The sequence below is a fragment of the Aotus nancymaae genome, unplaced genomic scaffold (assembly GCF_030222135.1).
Source record: "Aotus nancymaae isolate 86718 unplaced genomic scaffold, 86718_ANA_hifiasm-v0.15.2.pri h1tg000108l, whole genome shotgun sequence".
NCBI lineage: Eukaryota > Metazoa > Chordata > Mammalia > Primates > Aotidae > Aotus > Aotus nancymaae.
In genome coordinates this window covers 38025835-38048524 of record NW_026988523.1, presented here as the reverse complement: position 1 = coordinate 38048524, position 22690 = coordinate 38025835, and the positions used below count along the sequence as shown (strand labels likewise).

Genomic DNA, 22690 nt, shown 5'->3' with positions numbered 1-22690 from the left:
TCTTAAGGCTTAGGAAAATTTTGATGAAGAGAGAGATGATTATTTAGTACTTGCTGCTTCGGTGAAGAATATGTACCTTTACTTCTTGGCATCTTAGCTTCTATTGTGTAAAAATCACAACAGCTTCATGTGTTCAAGCCTCCTGAGAGTTTGACTTCTCTGTACTAGAAGGGATGGATCTCGTTGTCATATATAACAGGATTGGACTGAGTTTTTACTTGGGTAGTTATTGGAGCCCTGGGCACCAGCTGGTTCTGATCCTGTAAAAAAAGTCATCACTACTGCTGATCCTAGAGGCAGAAACAGGTCTCTAGCCCTGGAAACTTGTTCTTCTTCATTTTATGATGATATGGAGTGTTTATACTTAATCTGAGCAAGCTTTTAGAAATGGAATCTTTTTCTCATGGCTTGCTTCTCCAGGTCCTTTTCTGATAGTTTGCTTCTCTGTGTCTTCCGTGGGGATTGCTATTCTCAGAGATTATGGGTGGACCTCTAAAACATGACCCCATACAGGAAACAAAATGTTCTAGTGCACGGGCCTATAGCCAATGGTTAAACATGAAATATTACATTCTAACATGAAAAATAAAAGAAGATATAATTACCAAAACTTTATAACTTTGAATTTTTCACTCAGTAGTTAGTAAGGAGCTGGTCCAGTCCACAGCTTGCTTTCAACAAGAATCTGGAACCTAGATCACCATCCCTAGGCAAAATTCCATTACTGAGAATTAGATGACAAAAAAGGGATAGTTGAGCCAGTAGGCAGTTCCACTGGAGTAGGAAACAACAAAGAATGAGACTAGTCACAGGCCCAGGGGTTTTACTTCTCTGGTGATACCGTGAAGATTTTTCTTCCTACCATGTGATTTAACGAAAAGAAACTTTTGATTCAATTTTACATATTATTTGACTGCAAGAAAGTAGTAACAGCAAGGAGTACCAAAATCAAATCTAAGAATTTACAGAGCAATGGCACAACTGCTCAGTTTGTTATTTCAAAGTAACCAGAACACCAAAGAGATGCTGTCTGTGGAATTTTATGGTTGCAGAACTATGAGTCACTCTCTCCAAGTGAATAGTGAATATCTCCAACAAGGCACTCTTGCAATTAGATTTGGACTTCCTTTCTTCTTCAGTTGGAAGAGGAAAGAGAAAGAGCCTAGGGGTAGTAAGCTGGCTCATTCTATCGGTCTAGGACAGAGGATTTTGAACTGTGTGGTAGAACCCTAGGTAGTTACTTAAGGATTATAGGAATGTGTAAAAGCCAGTAAGACAGGGAAAAGATATATAGGTCTTATTTCATTATTTCAACCATAGTAATTCTCCTTTGGTATGTTTTACTTATTTGTTAAAAATGTCTCACATCTTTGTTTTAAAAACAAAATGAGAAAACTGCTGCCCTAGAAGAAACTATTAAAACCAACAGTGCTGTCCAGATTATGGAGAAGCTTGGAATAGAATGACACAACGGCTGGATAGGCAGCTGACATTCCATAGACTGGGACCTACATGAAACAGACTGGTTCTTCATGGAATGAACTAAACTCTGCTATACAAGTGTCTCTATGATGATCTTAACTTTTCCATGCCAGAAAATGCACACGTCTAAAAGGAGCGCATATCTTTTCCCAAGAGTTACAGCTGCAACTAGGAGGAGAACAGGAGCAGAAACAGAACAGTTACAGCTGCGACTAGGAACAGAAACTGGCTGGAGTCGATCTGCCAAACAGATCTGTGGGCAGCACTAGAGAGAATGCCTGCTGGACTTCTGTGGCACATAGGGCATGATACCGTCACTGGGCATCTGGCCAGGGGGCTGCAGAATGGATGGTCATGGACAGAGGTCATTGAGAAGAAATAGATGTTCATGTGTGGGGTAGTGCAGTACAAGGTTAAATTGCTATAACCTTATCTGAATCAAAGAGACGCTATCCATCTATCTGTCTTTACCCTAGGTCAACTCACAGGAAATAACTTGAGAAGGGAGAGCCCAAGAAAGCTGGTCATGGTGTTGAGTATTGAGCTGTTCACCAGAGAGAGGACACATTAAATTCATAGGACTTGTGTTCTCCAAATCTGGAATTGTCAACTTCTGTGAATACTAGTGAGAAGGAAGGGTGGATGGCACATTCCTGAACTTCTAGCCACAACACTCATGGCCAGTCTTAGATATCAGTTGCTTGCCCTCTCAATCCTGTTCAGCCTTATGAAGCTTAAAAAATTTATGCTGTACTCCAGGGAATGATATGCCCCAGCAGCATATAAAGTTTGTTTTCTTATTCCAAATGAAAATAGATATGCTACCACAACACGCTTGACAATTCAAGCATCAGCATAAGAGTATCTTGTCCTTATACCTTCACACCGCCTCTCTCATAGTTTTGGTCAAACATTACCAGTTAAAGATAAATACTGCCTAGCCTTCTTCCCAGGGGCCTCAGGCCAACTCGGGGGTACTAGATCATCTCCATGATCCTGGCTAAAATAGTCTTCAGGATTACTATCCCTGAGCATTAAATCTGTGCATTTATCTCCCACCATCAGCACTGGCCTTCTTAGATCCAGAAACTAAAAGACAGAATTAATCTAAGATAGAAGATATGGTGGTTATGTCTCATGCATCAGTGTGTCCTGAGATACTGCACACCAGACAGATGTCCATTTTCTGTAAAGATAATGCTCAACAAGGAAAATGATGCTTGATTTGACTCCTCTTTGGAAACAGACCCCTGCTGTTTATCTCTCATTTCCCCACCTCTCCTCTAGAAATTCCCCATTCAGAAGTTACTGCCTTCCACTGTTTCTCTCAGGCCACTGCTCTGAAACATATTTCTAAATATGATAGAACGTTTCTCTTCCTGTCAACTTTAAGCCTGAATAGGGGCTGAGCCCCCAATTTGAGGACCAAGAAAGAAGAGTGTAGTTGGTGAAGAAAGACTTGGCTAGTATACTGATTTACTCTAGTCTATAGTTTTTTTTACATCTTAGAGTAGAAGAGCTCACAGCTTTCTGGATGACGTCTTTCTTTTTGGGGCCCAGCCTAGCACCATCAGTTCCCATTACTGAACAGTTGCAGTTTAGATCGTATTTGCCTCTCTTTATAGAACTCAGCAGGTTAGGAAGGCCAGGGGCTGCAGCTGAAAGTCAAGGCCTAGTAGGAGGGTCATTATTGAGGCACAAACACCCAGCAGCCTCTCTGTCTCTAACTTAGCCTGCTCTCCCCAAGGACTCCCTTCAGTTCCTCAGTGAGTGGGGTCATCAGTGCAGTCCTCTGGGGAAGGGGATTCCACGTAGGGGAAAGAAGAGGCTGCTGTCTCTGTGGTGACTAGGGCGGGAACTCCCTTTGGGGAGTTTGATGGGTAGAGGGCGGAAGGAGTCAGCCAGCCAACTTAAGGGAGGGGATCCCCAGGGTCCCCATACCAGGGGAAGCTCCTTTATCATGATGGAGACAGGGCTGGGGGAGGTCAGGTGAGGTGGAGCGATTATTCCTCCAGCACCCTGTCTATTCGCCTGTTTTCCTCAGATGAAATTCTCTACATCATCCTCCCCAGTTTCAACCCCTCCCCTCTCCACCCCCGCCCCGCCCTGTGCCCATCCCTGCTGGCCACTGGGTCCATCGCCCAGGAGCCACCTCCCCTTTCTCCTCCCCTGCGGTTCTTTCTGTTTTTCGTTGGCATCTGGCCGGGCACAGCCACCACCCTCCCCCTTCACTCTCCCCACTTCCCTTTGCTCCACAGAGGTCCTGTTCCCTCTCCCCCTTCCTCCATCCCAGCCTTCCTTCTCTTCCTACCGGGGCGGGCGGAGGGGAGAGAAGGATGCATTCCTTTAGTCTCTTCACAGCTTGCCCTCCCTCCTCAGGGACCTGAGGCTCTGAGCTGTGGCCCCCTTCCGGGTTTCCCTACACGCTGCCCCTCTGCCATCCCACTAACCGTTAGTAGCCTTTAAGAAAGCTGAGGTGCCCCCACAGCGCTGACCTACATAGCCCGGCCCAGGGCGGGAGGGGCTCTTCCCCAAGTCCCCTCACCCCTGGCCCCTCCTCCTTTCTTCCCCCGACTCCCCTCCTTCATCTCTCTACCATTAGGAGCCTAAAAGAAGGTTTGAGTTCCAGACTGGGGCAAAGGGGTAGGTATGTTACCCCACCCCAAATCTGGGAAAATCAGTGCTTAGCCCTGAAAAGCTTGGGTTTCCCAAGCATCCTGCTCCCCAAATATCTTGATCCTTTCTTTTGCGCCCCCCACCCCCACCCCGCCTCTGCTCCTGTCTGGATTTCTTTTCCCAGCTTCTACCACTGCCGGGGATGTTACCATCCTGGGCCCCCTCCGGCCTGTGTTGTTGTTTTGCTCCAAGGATAAGGGCCCCCTTCTTTCCCCACGCCCCCCTCAGCAGCCTCACCCAGGCCCCCTTCTCTGCCCACTCGGAGCTGGGCCGCGGGTCGTGGTGGGGGACGGGCGGGGGAGCAGAAATGTTTGCATACATCAGTTTAGGGGATTGCACTGGCTACCCAACCCCTACAGACATACATACACAAACACCCGACACACGCCCTGACTGAAACAGCGACAAATCTCACTCCGCCCCCAACACACACCGACACAGACATACACACAGATACTGACACAGAAACGCAGAGCCAGACACCAACACAGACGCGCGCGCACACGGACAGCAACACATTCAGACCTCGGGCTGCTCATAACGGACATCAGCCGCGAGAGCCAAACCCCAGTGCACACGCAGACACACGCTCAGTGGTGTACACAGAAGGGTGCACACGCCGGCACACCCACAGTCCACAGAGACACGGATGCTCAGAGACAGACACAAGGGTATTAGCAGCGGCTGGCGACTTTAAACCCCGCTTCCAAACAAAGCCAACAGGCTCCCTCCGCCAGACTCCGGATCCCAGCCCCCGCCTCGGGTCACTCCCCACCTCCCCAGGCGCCGCCCCCTCCCTCACTCACCGTCCTGGGAGAGGTTGGCCCCGCCGGGCGCCCAGCGGCAGGCGAACAGCAGGAGCAGGAGCGAGGCGGCTGGGCCCCCCATCGCGCTTCCCGGCCGGCTCCCTGGCTGGGCGCTGGCGAGCCTGAATCCCCGGGGGCTGGGGATGGGGAATGGGTGGACTACGACGTTGACCGAAAGGGCGCCCCCGAGCCGCTTCGGAGCCCGGGGCCGAGGTGGGGACCAGGAGGGAGCCGGCGCTGCTGCAGTCGCGGGGATTAAATAGGGCGCTCGGAGCAAACCATTTCGTTGGAGGTGGAGGGGGGTTGGCAGGGGGCTGGGCTGGTCGCGGGGGGGCCAGGCTGCCGCATTCCCTACTCCCCCCGCCTCCCACACCCCCTCCTTGCCTTCGTGGTGCCTTCCACCCTCTCCCCTGGGAGCTCCGCCAGCCGGGCTCGGGTGTGGATCAGAGGGAGGGAGCTGGCTCAGCAGTGGGACCCCGCGCTCACCCCTCTTAGGCTTGGGGTGGAGGGAGGGGAGTCCGACAGGGCCGTGGGCCAGCTGGCGAGCGCGGCCACTGCAGGCCTGGGCAAGGGCGTGCCCACTAGCCTGAGATCCTACAGCTCCGCCCTCCATCCTTTGACAACTGGGGATCCCCTTAACCCCGGAGTCCCCCATCAACAGTGTACCCAGGGACATCTCTCCAGTGGATAACTACTAACTCTCAGCCTTCTTCTAAACACTAACATTCCTAATTCCTCTTACCCGAGAGCCCATAGTTATCTGTCCAGCAAAAATTTGTGGCCCCAGGCCTTAAGCCCTGGGGTCGCCCTATCAACAATGTACCAGGGACATATCTCCAGTAGATAACTGCTAACTCTCATCCTTCTCCTATACACTAACATCCCTAATCCCTCTTACCAAGAGCCCATAGTTATCTGTCCAGCAACAATTCGTGGCCCCAGGCAATCTCTCTTGAAAGGCATCTTCCAGCAAATCCCCAGGCCTTGGAAACCAATGTCTCCCTCAATCCCATGTCAAGGAAATAACTCACCCTCTGAAAACGTGATTTCACCCCAGACTCTTGCCCAATCTGGCAGCCTTCAAAGCAACTCAGTCGTTTTCTTTCTTAACCCTCCCTATTCCATCTCTTTATCCCCAGTCCTTTTCTCCAATATTTTTTCTCCTTTCTTTATCTTTCGCGGGATTGTGCCCTTCTCAAGTTTCAGTTAGTAAGGTTCGTGAAGAGTCTGATCTAGAAACCGTCTAAGGACCCCTGCATCTGTGATCAAAGCAGTTCTCACTCCTGAGGCCACATAAAACAGATGGAAAAGAGATGCAGGGTGTTCGTACTTAGTCTTGGCTTAAGTGTCCCAAGTCTCTGGTGTTTGCCATTCTTTGTGACTACCTCTGAAAGAGTCTTGATCTATCTCAGGGATCTTTCTGAATCAGTTTTGCTGAAACTTAGCTATTGGAAATACATTTCTAAATGTTAGAATTCTATAATAAAATAATTTTAGGTATGTAAGAATTCTTTAAAAATATCTATTCCAACCCCTTAATGATATAGGTACAACTGAGGCTCAAAGGAGGCTAACTGAACAAGGTTACTCTGACAGTTAATAGTGGAAGACACAAGTGTTGGCTGGGATGTGCAACAATATGATTTTGAAGTGTCCTCCAATCCTGTGAGGCTAATAATATTTTATCCCTAGATGAGGGATTTGGTGGCATGTCTTCTACCTCTTAGACCAGCTCTCTTTCTATGCTGATGACCGTCTCATTGAGCTAATCCTTAAGGTTTGGGTAATCTTTCCTTCTTGAAAGCAGAGTTTTTCACCCCCCTTGTGATCTAGTTAATGTCCCTGTCACCCAGAAACTCAAGGGCAGGGATGTGGAAAGTACTTGGTTACCAGCAAAGTCCTGTATAAATGACAAGCAATGATGGAGAAGTCAGGAGAGAATATTCTCCAGGGAAATCCTTCTGGATTGTCAGGATGCTGCCTCACGGTTTTTCTCTTACAGTTGTTAGAGTTGATGGTTTCTGGGAGAAGGGTTCTGCCTGCCTCTTGGACATTTCTTGGGTGCCTCGGTAGTTAAGATTTTCTTGCAGGGAAGTGTTAACCATCTTTGGCTGTCTGACTTGCCCCACTTGACGTATCTCAGTGACTCCAGACCATTCTGTCTCCCTGTGGTTTGCAGATATCTTAGAATCTCCAAAATGTGAAAATAAAGGGGGTACTATATTTGAGGGGTGCAGAAACCTGGCTATAAGAGAGAGAAGAGGCTGAGTTAGAGGGTGGGGAAGAGATATTGGGAAAATTGAACTTTCCTACAGAGGTGGGGCCGTGTTGGCATGAAGTGAGTTGTGCAGAGAGCAGGCAGTAATGTGGGTGTTTTCAAAACAGAATCAGCTTCAGAGGGGAAAGATCAGGCAACCCTAGTTAAAGTGTCTTAGTGGATAAAGAGTATTATCTTTCCAGCTAGAAGACATCTTAGAGATCGTCTAAGTGGGCTTAAGAGAGGACAGGTTAATGGAGGGGGGCGGGAAGCGAGAGTGGGGATGGGTGGGATAGGGAGGTCAGGATGTAGGATTAGGTCTCATAGTCCTCTAATTAATCACCTTTTCCATCTGCTGCTCTGCAGTGATCCCCTTCCACCTGTCTTCCCTGAATTCTCTAATAACTACTGGTCTGGCCCTACCCTCTACTGTAACTGCATGGGACAAGAACCAAGGATGATAGGTAAAAAGGAAAGCTATTTTGCAGAGAGTATTAAGAGGTAGCAAATGAGACTCTGGAATGCTCTTTTTCTACTGGCTCTTATTCTCCTTCTGCATCATCAGCATCAGTTTGGCAGCAGTTTAACTCCTGGGAATAGGAAACAGTCACTGGCTTTTAGAATTATAGAATAAGGGAGTGTTAGAGGTATACAGGACCTTCAAGATTATCTAATTAATACCCTTGTTGAACAGATGAGGAAAATGAAACTCGGAAAAGCTAAATGACTTTCTGTGTTCATACAGCTAGCTGATAAAGGGGTTACCAGCACTGGGTGTGGGTGTGAGATAGTACCCTTGGAGGCAGGAAGGATAAGAAAAATCATTCACAAAATCTAGAGCAATGTCCAATTTGAGGAATTCCTCACTCTTGTGTACTTCAGAGTGAAAGAGTAGTTTCTCCTACTGATGTGGATGTTCGCATTTGGGATAACTTCGTGCCTGTAGTCGTTCTAATGCCCTTTTTACATGTGCACTCTGTATCCTACATGCACCCACCCTACTCACTAGGAATATAGTTTTACAAAGAAAGACTGACCTACAAGGATTAACCCCATCATGAAAATAGGTAGAATAAAAGTATCCATGTTGGATTGTGATCTCTATGGTTACTTTCCACTCCGAAATGCTGTGACATACAATATGCATTTCCCAGAGACGTGCACAAAGTCTGGCATAGGTTGTCTGTGGAATTACAGAGCTAGTAGCTACAGTGAAAATCTGAGGAAGCAGGGAAGGGGAGTGGAGAGAAGACGGGTTTTGCCTCTTAGATGCCCCTGTCCACTCAGCAACAGCCTGGGTAGCTGGGGGTGAGGAATGTGATGCTGGCACTGGTGCTGGGCTAGGCGCAGCTGTGTGGGCCCTGGGCATTCCTTTCCCCATGCCGCTCTTGCCGGGAGGGAAAAGGGAAAGAACTCTGCCTGAGTGGGTGAATTTTACATATTCATCAGGGTGAAGATGACAGCACCTGTAGAGAAAAAAATTAAGAAGGCTTAATATCCATTCAGACACTGCTTTGTACTCTAACCCTTTTTTCTCCTCTGTATGAGTTTTCTGTATCAGTAAATTCTACATAGCTTTCCACATTGCTTTCCTCTTCAGTTTTCCACCCAGCTAAACCAGTACTCCTCATACTGCTTCTTACTCCCATTTTCCAGTTTTAATTAACACCAACCTTAATAATAACCCCATATGCATTACAATTGTAACCTTAACTGAATTGTAATTTCAGTCCTAACCCTAATCCATTATAGGCTCTGACTATTAATTCTAACACCAACCTGAATTTAATCACCAATTTTAACTAGCATTTTGATTCTAACGAGTTTTAAGCCAGCAATCAGGGCAGCAACTTGCATGTAATAAAAATCATCCTAGATACCTTTATTGAGAACCCATCAAGTGCCAGATTTTGTGCTGGGTACTTTATGTACACAGTAGTTCACTTAAGTACTAGAAAGTACCCGAGTATGTCTGGAATTATTAGCTCCCTTACGAAATCAAGGAAACAAAGGTTTAACAAGATTATGTAACTTGTAAATAGTGAATCCAAATCCAGGTCTACTTGACCTGAATGCTTGTGCTCACTCTTCTTTCTGCCAACAAATACTTTTTAATTGAACGTCTATTGAGATCTTAACTAATGGTGACTGGAATGACTTCTAAAAGACTGAGTTTCCTCAAAGCATATTATTATTTGTTTAGTTTTTTTTTTTTAATAGTGATACGAAATACAAACCAAACCAACAAACAAAAAAACCCCAAGTCTCCCAGCCCAGAGACCCCACTGTTGCCTTAAGACATTAATTTATTTACAAAGTTAAAATATTCAAACTATAAATAGAAACAAACTGAAAAGCCTCCTCTTTCCCAGAGTTGCCATATTGCACAACTCCAGGGGGCATTGTTCAAATTGGAGTTGTGCAAAGCAGCAGCACTGCCTCCCACAGCTTATCAGGAAAGCAGATAAAGTCAAGGTAAATATCTACCAAATTAAATCACCCTATGTGTGTATGTGTATATATATATGACTTAGGCATGAGAATTTCTAGACAAGGTAAATTTGTGATTAGCAATGACTATTAAGGGTCGAATTCTATATTAAGTTCTTTACATTTATTCTCCATTTTAATATCCACAAGCACGCTGGTCAGTACTCATTACCCCTGTTTTACAGATGAGCACAGTGAGGCTTGAAGAGGCAAAATGACTGGAACGAGAGCACAAAGACGATAAATGACAGACTTGGGTTTTAAATACAGATTGTCTTACTCCAAAGTCTACATTTTCAGTCATTACACTTAGCCAAGAAGGCTTCTCAGAGAAGAGGTCATTTGAGCTTGGTTCTGAAGGAGAGATGGGAGTTTCATGACATTAGAAAAGAGAATGGCCTATGAGACTGTAGTTGCACTCAGATTAATATGGGAGAAGATGGTCAAGGGGAAAGGGAGCTAGAAACTAGATTTCAGAGGCAAGGGAGTAAAAGGTGAGAGAGTAATAAGGGAGTAAAACAAATATAAGCAGAGACCAGAGATATTTTTTGTGATAAATTCAGGCAAAAATGAAATCATATAATAATTACATGTGTCACTGTTGCTCCAGCTACAGGCTCATTGATATATTATGGAAAGACAGTAGACACACATAATCATCTGCAAACCAAAATACGCATTTTCAGTTACATGGCTATCTGTCGCTTCTCCATCGAACTCTCTCTCTCTGTTCTTTCCCTTAGATTGTGTGCTCCAGCAGCATCAAATGGCTTGTAATTTCCCAAACACACTATGTTGTTTCATGCCTCAGTGTCTTTGCACATACTATTTTCTATACCTGGATTGCCCTTCTCATTAAGCCTGATGAAACTTGTGCTTGTGTTTATCCATCCAAACTTTGATTAGGTGCCTCTCTTTGAAGCTTTCTACCTACATATAATCACTCCTTGCTAGGTGCTATCATTGTTTTGAATATGTATCTCCACTATTACACTTCTTTCACTGTGTTGCAATGATTTGTCTATGTTTCTTTCTTCTACGTGCTCTTTGAGGGCAGGAATGATATTTTGTGAATCTCATTTTTCCGAGTGCTTTGTGTAGAAACTGAAAAATAGTAGAGCCTTAGTTAATTCTGAGGTAATCCCAAATGATATGTCTATAAATACATAGGCTTGACAAATCATTTTATTCCCAGAAGCACATACATGCATATAACTAGACTTCATTGGCATACCCCCTGCAGCTATATATGCATGTGATCACATTGATATAATGTGCCCAAAATAAAGTAACTGATCCTAATATACATATACAAATATTTTCACCCACTTACGTGAAGTACATTTTTTAATTTTTAGAATTAACTTTAGAACCTGCCACAGCCGTTTGCATAATTTCAGTTGTGGAGAATGTTTATCCTTTAAGTCTGGCTTTTAATTTTAAAAACAGCCAAACATCTTTAGGATTCAAGCCTTATGGAGAAGTTGGTGGTTCATGTTGTGTAATATAATGAACAAGACTTGGCTGTAAAGTAATAGGAAATGACTTATAAGCTGACTTATTTGTTGGTTCTTAAGGCAATTACCAAATAGGAGTTCTAGAAAGTTTCTGAGCAGTGTCATTTTGGTATATTTGTTAATATAAATAAAATCAAGCAAGAGTCCTGTAATTTTATATCATACCTGGCAAACAAATGTGTTTGTGTATAAGAACACAAAAAGTTATGTCCAGAACAGAACTCCTTGATCATTAATTTATTCATCCATTTATAGTTTTATTTTATTTTTGCTATTTGTTTATTAAAGATATTTATTTATTTATAATTTTTTTTGCAACAGAGTCTCACTCTATTGCTGAGGCTGAAGTGTAGTGACACAATCTCGACTCACTGCAACCTCCAGCCCGCCACCACCCGTGGCTTAAGCGATTCTTCCCCCTCAGCCTCCCAAGTACCTGGGATTACACTCGGATGCCACCATGCCCTGTTAGTTTTTGTATTTCTAGTAGAGACGGGGTTTTACCATATTGGCCAGGCTGGTCTTGAACTCCTGACATCAGGTGATCCACCTGCCTCAGCCTCCAAAGTGCTGGGGTTACAGGCGTGAGCCACCATGCCCGGCTATTTATTTCATTTTATTTTTTGCATGTCTATGTGCCTGCACAATGTTAGTTGAGATTGATTTTGACCTGGATGTTTTGTTGCAGCCTATTAAAAAAAAATCTATAAGCTCCCAGCTTTTGAAAATATATAAAATAAAATGTTCTATGGGTGGTCATACCCTTATTCCCAATTACCACCCCATTTTTGAGCCTCATTTTAGCTGTGAGGAATGAGGGATAATGCAAGGGTTGTGGATAGGATATTTGGGGATGCAAAATACTTGGTAATTGAGACCAATCTGACAGTCGTGGTTTTCTTTTTAGAATCATAAAATAGAAGTAGATGTTAAAAAATGCTACAACAAAATGTCAACGTTTGGTGCTAGTCACTTGAGAATACAAAGATGAGTAAGTCATGAAATCTACCTTCAAGGAACTCACAGTCCAATAGAGAAGATAGGCTTGCAAACACATAATCACTACATCATGTGATAAGTGCTACAGTAAAATTATGTATAAGGCACAGTGAGAGAAGAGAGGAGGCAAAGAGTAAATTTGTGGAAAACCTTAAGACTAAGAGTTGGTCAGGTTTAAGGGATGAAAGACAATACCAAAGAGAGAATGGCCTATGTGAGAACAGTGAAACAGGAAGCAGCATGGTTAGTTGTGGCTAAATTGTGCAAGGAATTTATGTTAGAGATTGCTCTTTATTCTGCAGACAAGGAGTCACGGAAGGATTTTAAGCAGGGAAATGTCAGTGACAGATTTACATTTTAGAGCGATAACTCTGGCAGTAGTGGATGGATAGATTGGAGGGATACGCAGCATTTGATACAGAAACCTGACCCTTCTGGAGACCCAAATCCAGCACCATGACATTAAAGAGGACCCACCGAGTGTGGTCCTGTCTTAGCTCCTATGGGTAAGGTGGAGATAGCACACAGAACACTCACACACTGATACTCAGTGTGGACAGTGCTGTAGGGCACACGGATGCTGACAACTGTGCGCAGCAGCAACATAAGGTTTTGTAGAGTAAAGCATGAAGGATTATGAGCACTGTCCCAGTTTGCCAGGGACTACATCGTTTCTCAGGACTTTCAGTGCTAACATCGGGAAAGTCCTGAGCAAACTGGGATGGTTGGTCACCCTAAGCAGTTCCTGACAGAAACAGCCTTCCCTTGGTAGCACCTGTTACCCAGACCATCTCCCTGGCAACCAGCTGGGGGTCATCTCCAGGGCAGATTGGAAGGGGAGGAAAGCCAAGTGAGATTTTTCTTTCTGTTTCAGGGGAGGGTAGAGGTGGGAAAGGGGTAGGGGGTAGTGAGTCAGAATAGCGAGGCCAATTGAATGGGAGGAGAGAGAAGAAGAAAGGCTAAGTAGGAGACAGAATGTAGATTTTTTTTCTTATCCAGGATCCTACCTTCATTCTCTGAGATCTTGGGCTCTCTCTGGTGGTAACGAACATTGAAGACTCAAAACAATAAGTATTGCAAGGAGTGAATGTGAATATATTTAGCTTTTTATTTATGCATAGGTTTCATATGTTCATGCATGTATTTATTCAGCATTAATAGAGTGCCTACTATGCACTTAGCACCTTGCTTATGCTCTATCATTTAGTCTTATGCACAACCCTATGACTTGTAGGTAGTAGTATTCTCATTTTACAGATGAGGAAAATGAGGCTCAGGAATTTCATAACTTCCTGTAGGTCACACCTTAACTGATGGAGCTGAGATCTTCATTTAGGTGTATCTCTAAAATTCTTGGTCATGCCAGCAGACCAGCATACCCACCTGTGCCTGATTCAAACAGTTACTTGGAGCCACCTGTTACAAATAATACAGATACCTGTGACATTACGGTTCTAGGTTAATAATAAAGATCCTTTACCATAGTGCTAACAGGTGCTCCCAGGTGATTCTTATGCCCTGACAGTCCTGACAAATGACCCACTATAGTCTGGGTCTCCTGACCAGCTCATTAACTCCTGAGGGAACCGTATGTGTAAGTAGCTCGTTAGAACATAGATGTGTTAAGGTGTAAAACCAAAAAATATCACTGAGTCTTTCAACAAATAATGTTCTTAACTCTTCCTCTCTAGCAATTGCTGACCTTGTTTGTAAGATCCCGTGTAATCTGGCCTTTGCCTATCTCTCTAACCTCATGCAACCTCATGGCCACAGTATCTGTTTTGTTGTTTATTTGCTTTTTTGTTTTTAATCTTCAGTACACCAAGCCCATTCCCATTCTATGCCTTTGCATGGCCCTTCCTTCTGAACCGAAATACTCCTGCCCTGCTTTGTGCTAAGGCACTTCAGCTTTCACATCTTTCTTTTTCTTTTTTTTTTTTTTTTTTGAGACAAAGTCTCCCTCTGTCGCTAGGCTGGAGTGCGGTGGCGCTATCCCGGCTCACTGCAACTTCCATTTCCCTGTTTCAAGCAATTCTCCTGCCTCAGCCTCCCGAGTAGCTGGGACAACAGGCACGCACCACCATGCCCCAGCTAAGTTTTTCTACTTTTAGTGGAGATGGGGTTTCACCATGTTGGCCAGGATGGGCTCGATCTCTTGACCTCGTGATCCACCCACGTCGGCCTCCCAGAGTGCTGGGATTACAGGCATGACTGCTTTCACATCTTAGCCTAAATTAACTTCCTCAGAGAGGCCGTCTCATTTCCTTGCGATCACTTTCATTTTCTGCTGTTTTCTTAATAATTTATCTGTTGTTTATTATTGTCTTTATTCCTTCTACCAGCAAATGTAAATTCCATGAGGAAGGAAACCCTGTCAACTTTGATCAAAGCCGAGTTGCCAGGAACTTAGAGGATAGAGGATATTGCACATAATAGTACCTGGCACATAATAGGTGCTTTCTTATTAAATGCCGGTTGACTTGGAGAAGAGGGTTCACATTCTTTTTGATTTTACAAGCAAGAACTTTTGTCATAGGTCCAAAGTAAACCTCCCACTGCCATTTAAGACTTTTCATTCTGGTTCGTGAAAGAAGACATCTCTTTCTTTTTTATGAGCCTCTATATAATATCCCTCTAGAGGATTTAAGACTGTTATTAAATTACCCCTTAACCTCCTCTACATTAGGTGAAATGTCCTAATTCTTAACCTTCTGCCAGTTCTTTTATCATTCTAGTACCTTTTCTCTGATCCTTTTCACTTAAATAGTTGTATTCAGAACAGGTCCTAGTAGGTGAGTTAGGCTTTGGCTGATGGTCATGAGTTGAACATGATATGCTATTCCATGCCCCTTCATATGTTTTTTGGTATTTTTTATTTTTAATCTGTTTCTTTTAGCTAACTCACAGTTAGCTTGTGGTCCATTTTGGTCCTAAAATCTTTTTAAATCCTAAAATCCCAGAACCTGCTATTAACAAAAGTAGTATTCCCTAGCAAGGTGACATCTGTTTAGGTGCGCCACCAGTTTTTGGTCCCAGGGCTTCCTTATGGACCGCTGTGCCTGTGTGCCCACACCTGCCAGGCTGGTGATTGCTGCTGCTATTCCTGTGGCTAAGCCAAGAATGGAGGCAGATACGTTTAGTGTTCTCACTATGTTCAGAAAAGGCCATAGCTTGTTTTCATGTGGACTGTGAAGGCCTAGGAATGACTGTGTGTGCTGCTCTGAGAAAGTTAACCAGGCTCTGGGCCCAGCTCCAAGGAGACATTTCTGACTCATTGGAAAGGCAGAAGAGTGCAGGAGAGTGAGAAAGCATGGATTTAGAAAGTGGACTCATCTGGGCTTAAATACCAGCTGTGCCGCTTATGTCATTTGAGATCAGTCTTTTCGTTTGTTAAACATCAGACATTGTTTTTGTCTATTTTGTAGGCTTGTAAAGATTATTAAATGAAGACATTTATGTAAAACTCCTAGCATAGAACTCAATACATGTTAGTTACCTTTATCTGTGCCCTTTTGACCTTAGAGGAGGGGGATGTTCCTCTGTTTCTCTGAGTGTGGCATAGAATCTTGCCCTGTGTTCATTGTCCGAGTATAAAGCACTGCTTGGATCTAGATTTTCAGTTCCAGTAACTTTTTTCACTTTTGCCAAGGTCTCTCTGTTAGCCTGCTCTCTACCACCCTCGTGTGGCCACCCTGACCCTTTGTCATTCCTGATCCTCTGCTCCCTCAGTGTGGTGGCTTTGCTGTAATGCAGCCTCTCCCTGCTTTTTGGCATATAGAACTCCCAACTCCTGTAAGTTTTAACACACATCTGAAACATTTTTCAGTTTAATTTTAGTCTTCTTTTCTCAAGTAGTGTTATCTCAGTTCTTCTAACCTTTTCTCACTTCTTTCTAATATTTACCCATCTGTCAAAGACTGCATGAATTCTGTCCTACATGTTGAGAATTTGGACCCAGTGAGGTCTCCTCAAGTTTCAGATCCCATTATCTGTTTCCTTGCTCAATGCCAAGTTCTCTTTCCCATGAATGACGAAGAAACAGTGTACAGTTGACCCTTGAACAACACGGGTTTGAACTGTGTGGATCCACTTATACGTGGCCTTTTTTTTTCAATAAATACAGTTTGTCCTCTGTACCTGCAGGCTCCATATCTGCAACCAAACAATATTCTCTGGTTGAGAAACCTGCGGATATGAAGAGCAAACTTTTTCTATATGCCGGTTTCCTGGTTCTGCTGGTTTCACAGGGTCAGTTGTAGAACCTGAGTATGTGCAGATTTTGGATCCTGCGCCAGGGGTGTGGGCGTCCTGCAACCAATTCCCTGCAGATACTGAGGGATGACTGTATTGTCATAGATTATCTAATCGTAGAAAGCACTATTTTTTCCCCCTGAAAACTCAAATCTGTTTAAGTTAATAAGGAAAAGTGTACCTGTCCTTGCCTTGTTAAAGGGTAATGATGGATCTTGGATAGACCCAGAATATTAGCACTTCAGACTGAGGGTGTACCTTCTCCCTTTCCTAATTGCATAGCATTTCTAGCACAGGAAATGAAGGATTATTTAGGATATAGTCAGTATACTAGTTTGAAAAAGTTGGTGGATGAGAAATAAGGGAAATCACTTTGGTGAGATTGCTAGTTTAAACCAAATTTGAGAGGTGGGATTTGAAAACTCGACACTGAAGAGCTTTATCTTTATCCCGTCAGTAGGAAAAAAATTGTAGCAGGATGTTATGTTACTGAATTGGTATTTAAAGATTAATCCTAAGATTCACTGTGGTAATGATGGTAATCTTTAATTTATAAATTTGACACAATACTATGCTAAATCCCAATAAGATATTTTATGGAACTTGACTAACCGATTCTAACATTCCCTTGGAAGATAAAGTCAAGAGTAAATAGCCATAATTTTTTAAACACATGAGGCTAAGGGGGAGGATGATTTTTCTAGCTATCCTAAGCTACTTTAAAATTACAGCAATTAAAACATGAAATCTTGGCACAGGAATACATAAATAGAACCATGGAATCGAAGAGAGAGTGTAGTTACAAACCAACTTGGAAATTTAGTGTATGAAGAGTGCTACCTTCATTATATACTACACTTCTAATCAGTGACTAAAGGGTTGTGCTGTTTAAAGACATTAAAATAATTGGTTATCTGTCTGTCAGTTGGTATGGGATAGGTCTAGCCTTCCCTTATATCATATACAACAATATATTTCAGGTGGACTCATGATAAATTTTATAAATGAAACCCCACCAAAAATGTTTGTAAAAATTGTTGAAAACATACTTAATCTTAGAGTAGGAAAGATCTTCCTAAGCAAGACACAGCACCTACAATCCATAAAGGAAATCACTGATAAGATTTACTGCGTGATTTTCTTTTTCTTTTTCTTTTTTTTTGAGACAGAGTCTCACTCTGTCACCAGGCGCCAGGCTGGAGTGCAGTAGCACGACCTCGGCTCACTGCAACCTCTGCCTCCCGGGTTCAAGCAATTCTCCTGCCTCAGCCTCCTGAGTAGCTGGGACTACAGGCGTGCACCACCATGCCAGCTAATTGTTTTGTATTTTTAGTAGAGACGGGGTTCCACCATATTGGCAAGGATGGTCTCGATCTCTTGATCTCGTGGTCCACCTGCCTCAGCCTCCCAATACTGCATGATTTTTAAAACTGATATAATTGCGGACTCATAGACAAAATGTAAAAGTAAGTCACAGACTGGGACAATTTTATTCACAACATATATAGCAAACTATCAAATTGCTAACATGCAAAATAGTCAGCAAATAAGCATAAAAAAGACTAACAGTCCAAGAGAAAATTGGGCAAAGGCTATGAGTAGGATTTCTCAGAAAAAAATGCAGTTGTCTAATAAACATCTGAAAAGATGATCGATGGCATTTGGATTTTCAGAAATACAAGTTACAGCACCAAAGAGATCCTAGACTGTTAAAAAGCATCAAAGAACCCGTCAGATTGTTAAAAATTAAAATGATGGATAATACTCAGTGTTGGCAAGTGCTTAGGGAAAGAGGCACCTTTATATATTGTTAGTGAGGATATAAATTGGCACAGCCTTTTTGGAGATATTTTGGCAGACTGTATCAAAATTAAAAATAGAAATACCAGTAGTGCTATTTCTACAAATGATGCTATAGATCTGTTCACACATGAGTGCTCTGATTTATGTGCAGAGATATGCATCACTTCATTTTTTCCCAGTAGTGAAAAATTGAAGACAACATAAATATTCATCAATAGTGAATTGGATAAATAAATTATGCTGTATCATACTTTGTAATAACACATTGCAGTTAAAAAGAATGAGGTAAATTTATATCTACCAAAATGGAAAGATACAGAAGGTATATTGTTAAGTGAAAATACAAGAAAATACACATACTGCTTTCCTTTTTGTGTAAAATGGGAAAAAGCCTAAAACATATACATGTGTATAAGTTAAATTTTATGTACATATTAATATGTGTTTAAGTAAATGAATAGTTACTTACTGGCTCTGTGACTTCAGGTAAGATACTTAACCGCCTCAGTACTTTTTTTCTTTGTATGGAAAACAGAGATAATTTTACATGACCCCTAGGGTTGCATGATGTGAGAATTAAATAAATCAATCTATTTAAAGTGCTTTAAATAGTGCCTGGCACATGGTAGGCACTTGAGTGTTTCTGTTGTTCAGATGCATATTAAACTTGGAAAATTATTTTCTGGGCCAGTAGTGAGACTTAAGGCATAAGGGGGCTATAATTGTCCATATTATATACTTTATATTTTTATGATCATCATGTGCTTATGTGTTAAATGATTATTATTTTTTTAAGTTATCATTAAAAGCTTATTCTAAGAAGATGAGTTAAAAGATGATTATAGAAATCCAGGAACAAAGTAAAAGAGTCCTGAGTGAGGGCAGTGGAATTTGGAATGGAAAAGAGGTGCTATGTTTGATGTTGGTTATGGGAAGCAAGACGGAGGGAGAAGGCTAAGGCAGCTCTCAGTTTTGGCTTTTGAGTGACTTAGAAAATGCTGAACCATGAAATAGTGGAGTTAGGAGAAGCTTGTTGTGGGGTGTAGCATTTTGGAATGAAGGAGGATTAGTGTTTTACCAGACGTTGCTAAAACAGAATACCATAAACTACATTGCTTAAACAGCAAGACTTTGGTTTCTCACAATTCTGGAGGCTGGGAAGTCCAAGATCAAGGCACTGGTGGATTTGATTCCTGTTGAGTGTCCTCTTCCTGGTTTGCAGACAGCCACTTTCTCAAGGTGTCTTCATGTGGTGGAGAAAGAGATTGTCTCTCTGTGTTTCTTCTTATAAGGACACTAATTCCATTTATTAGGGCTCCACCTTCATGACCAAATCACCTCTCATAGGACTCACATCTAAATACATAAAAGATTAGGGTGTCAACATATAAATTTGCAGGAGACACAAAAAATTCATAACAAATTTTGTTTAGATTACATTGAGTTTAAGCTGAAGGCAACCCATCTAGTAGGAAATATTCAATAAACTGGATATGAAAACTGGAGCTCTGGAGAAAGTTGAATATTCTACTACTTTGAATAAGAGCAGCCTAAGAAGCCTAAAGTACTCAGTCTTATTTTAAGAGTTTCCATCTAATATTTCAATTAGAAAAATCAAGAACTGTGGTATTATAGGATGTTATGTGGCTAGAGGGATAAAGACCTGTTCTAATGGTTTGTTTGTTTATTCTTTTTCTTCAGTGAACATATATTGAATAACTATCTTGTGCCAGGGACTGCCCAGACTATCAAGAGTAAAAAGAACTCAAGTTGCTCGCTCTCTGGTAGGAACAGAGATGCTCAAAATTGAGTACATTACAGAGTGCTCAGTCTTCCGATAGCCATATTCACAGGGTGCAGTAATGGTGTGAAGATGGCTGTGACCCAATCTGCTTGGGGTTGTGGTAGATGTCAGGGAAGATATTATAGAAAATGAGGCGATTGAAACTGAGTCTTCAAGGAAGAGGAACAGTCTTCCAGACAGATGTGAGGGTGGGGACATGAGAAAGGTATTCCAAAAAGAGAAACCATTGCAGCATACCAAGTCCTATTAGTATGGAAAAAGAAACTTTTTTCTTTTCATTTAGGGCACTCTAACTGCTTACTGTAAAACATAAGTTGAAGGATGAGGCTGGGGGATAATAGTAAATGATGTTGAAAAGATGGACAAGAATCAGATCACAAATGGCCTTTAGGCTCTTCTCTAAACAAGAGAGAAACTTTAAGGGGTTTTGCCTTCAAGAAAAATTATAATTGCTCTGTTGGTGGTGTGGCTGATTGGTGGAAGGGCTGCAGGGATGGTTACAGGTAGACAAGTCAGAGATTATTAAAATACCAAATTGTCCTGGCTACAGAGGATGAACTATCTGACCCAAGGCAAGAGAAGTGGGAATGGAAAGTGAAGCATACATTTGAGGGCTACCAAAGAGACAAGGTGGATCGACCATAGTTGCTGATTAAATTTGGAAGATACAGTTTTAGGGGGAGGAGGCTTGACTCACTCCATGTTTATGGATTTAAGAGACTGGATGGCCAGTTTTGTCTCCCCAAAACTGCTTTTATCAAATCAATCTTCTTTCAATTTACTATTACGTAGCCAATTCTATTACTGTGGTTCAGATGTCCATTACATCTTACCTTGACTACTGCAAAAGCCTCTTCAATGTGCTCTCTTGGAATTATCTGCTGCAGCCAGAGTGATCTTTCTAAAATGCAAATCAAATCATCATTCTCCCTTACTTAAAACCCTTCACTGCCTCTGCATCTCCTACAGGATTACAATTGGCCTTTAACATGACATACGTCGATCTGCATGATCTGATCTTTGTTTCCACATGGCCTGTCACTTGTCACATGGCCTGGGATTTTGGACTTCAGCAGTTTCTCATTTCTTGCAGTTTCTTACACAGACAAGATGGTGTTTGCTGTATTTTCACTAATGCTTTCCTCTCTTATCTCCTTGGCTTCCCCAACACACACACAGACACACACACACAAACATACACACACACACTCTCTCCGTCTCTCTCTGTCTCTGTCTCTGTCTCTTTCTCCACCCCCCACCCCTAACCTCTTCTTTTGCTCTGTTTATAGCTGTTCTTACTTTGAAACTCAGCTTAGGTCTGTAGCTCTAGAAAACTTTCTTAGACTCTTCAGACTGGATTCATTTACCTATTTTTGTTTTTGTAGCATGCTGGATATATGATTTCTATAGCTGGGCTACTTTGCTTCATGATTTTGTTTATTTTTCTGTTTTTGACTGTAATTTTTATTAAGAATAGACATGATATCATCATTATCTTTATATCTCCAATACAGAGCACAGTTCTTATTATACAGTAGGTGTTTATGGATTTATGGAGCAAATAAATTAATAAATGAGTAGGTGGATGATTATAACCATTAATTAAACTAGTGGATTAGGCCGGGTGAGGTGGCTCACGCCTGGAATCCCAGCACTTTGGGAGGCCGAGGTAGGCAGATCACCTGAGCTCAGGAGTTCGAGACCTGCCTGGCTAACATGATGAAACCCCATCTCTACTAAAACACAAAAATTAGCTGGGAATGGTGGCAGGTGCCTGTAATCCCGCCTACTAGGGAGGCTGAGGCAGGAGACTTGCTTGAGCCCAGGAAGTAGAGCCCAGGAAGTGAGCCGAGATTGTACAGCTATACTCCAGCCTGGGTGACAGAGCGAGACTGTCTCATAAAAAATAAATAAACTAGTAGATTATGAAGAACAGATTTATGGGGAAATGTAAGTTCTGATTTGTACATTTTGCAGTTGAAATCACTATCAGTCACATAGGGATGGCAATCTAAAGGCGGCTGAGTATCCCAATCTGGATTTCACATTATATGTCTGATTTTAAGATACAGATTTAAGGGTTTTCAACTCATAGCTGGTGGTATGTGTAGTACATATGCCATTTACAATCATCCAGGGAGAAGATATAAAGAAGAGGGCCAAAGTACACCGTATGACAGTGTTTTTGACCACAACTCATCTGTCTATGTATATACATTCACATGTAGCTGATACAAAAATTTCATGAAACAACACATGGTCTTCTTAGAGGGTGATACTCAGCTATTTTCTATTCTGTCATATCCTATTCTGTCATCCTTTTCTCTGCTATTTAATAATATGAAAGTACTGCTAACCTTCTGGCTTGCAGTCTGATAAGTGTCGCTCTATGGAACACTGATATTTAAGAAGGAAGAGGAGGAACTGGTGAAAGAGATTGAGAAGGAGGGGCCGAGAAATAGGAGTAAATGAGAAGAGAGTGGCATGCCCCAGAAACAAGAGGATTCAGCGTTTCTAAGGGTGAAGGTATGTTTAATAGTGTGGAATGCTGCAGAAAGGTGAAGTGAGACTATTGAATTTGACAATTAGCAACAAGCCATTAGTG

At 42.5% G+C, this 22690-nt stretch overlaps 2 protein-coding genes and 1 long non-coding RNA gene across 4 annotated transcripts in view; 1 reads left to right on the top strand and 2 right to left on the bottom strand.

Annotated features, from left to right (window-relative positions):
* Positions 1 to 5197, bottom strand: part of CADM3 (cell adhesion molecule 3) — a 31567-nt gene extending 26370 nt beyond the window's left edge. For both annotated transcript variants that reach the window (XM_012449728.3, XM_012449729.3), the window contains exon 1: positions 4965 to 5197. In XM_012449728.3, the coding sequence (XP_012305151.1) occupies positions 4965 to 5046 (82 nt within the window). In that variant the 5' untranslated portion in view covers positions 5047 to 5197. The remainder of the gene's footprint in view (positions 1 to 4964) is intronic.
* Positions 1 to 22690, top strand: part of AIM2 (absent in melanoma 2) — a 177432-nt gene that overhangs the window by 11776 nt on the left and 142966 nt on the right. The gene's annotated exons all lie outside the window — the stretch shown is intronic.
* LOC110567566 (uncharacterized) lies at positions 8463 to 20980 on the bottom strand. Its single transcript, XR_002477955.2, has 3 exons — positions 20919 to 20980; positions 19425 to 19637; positions 8463 to 8687 (listed from the first exon to the last, which is right to left on the bottom strand). It is a non-coding gene; the product is annotated as an uncharacterized LOC110567566 (long non-coding RNA).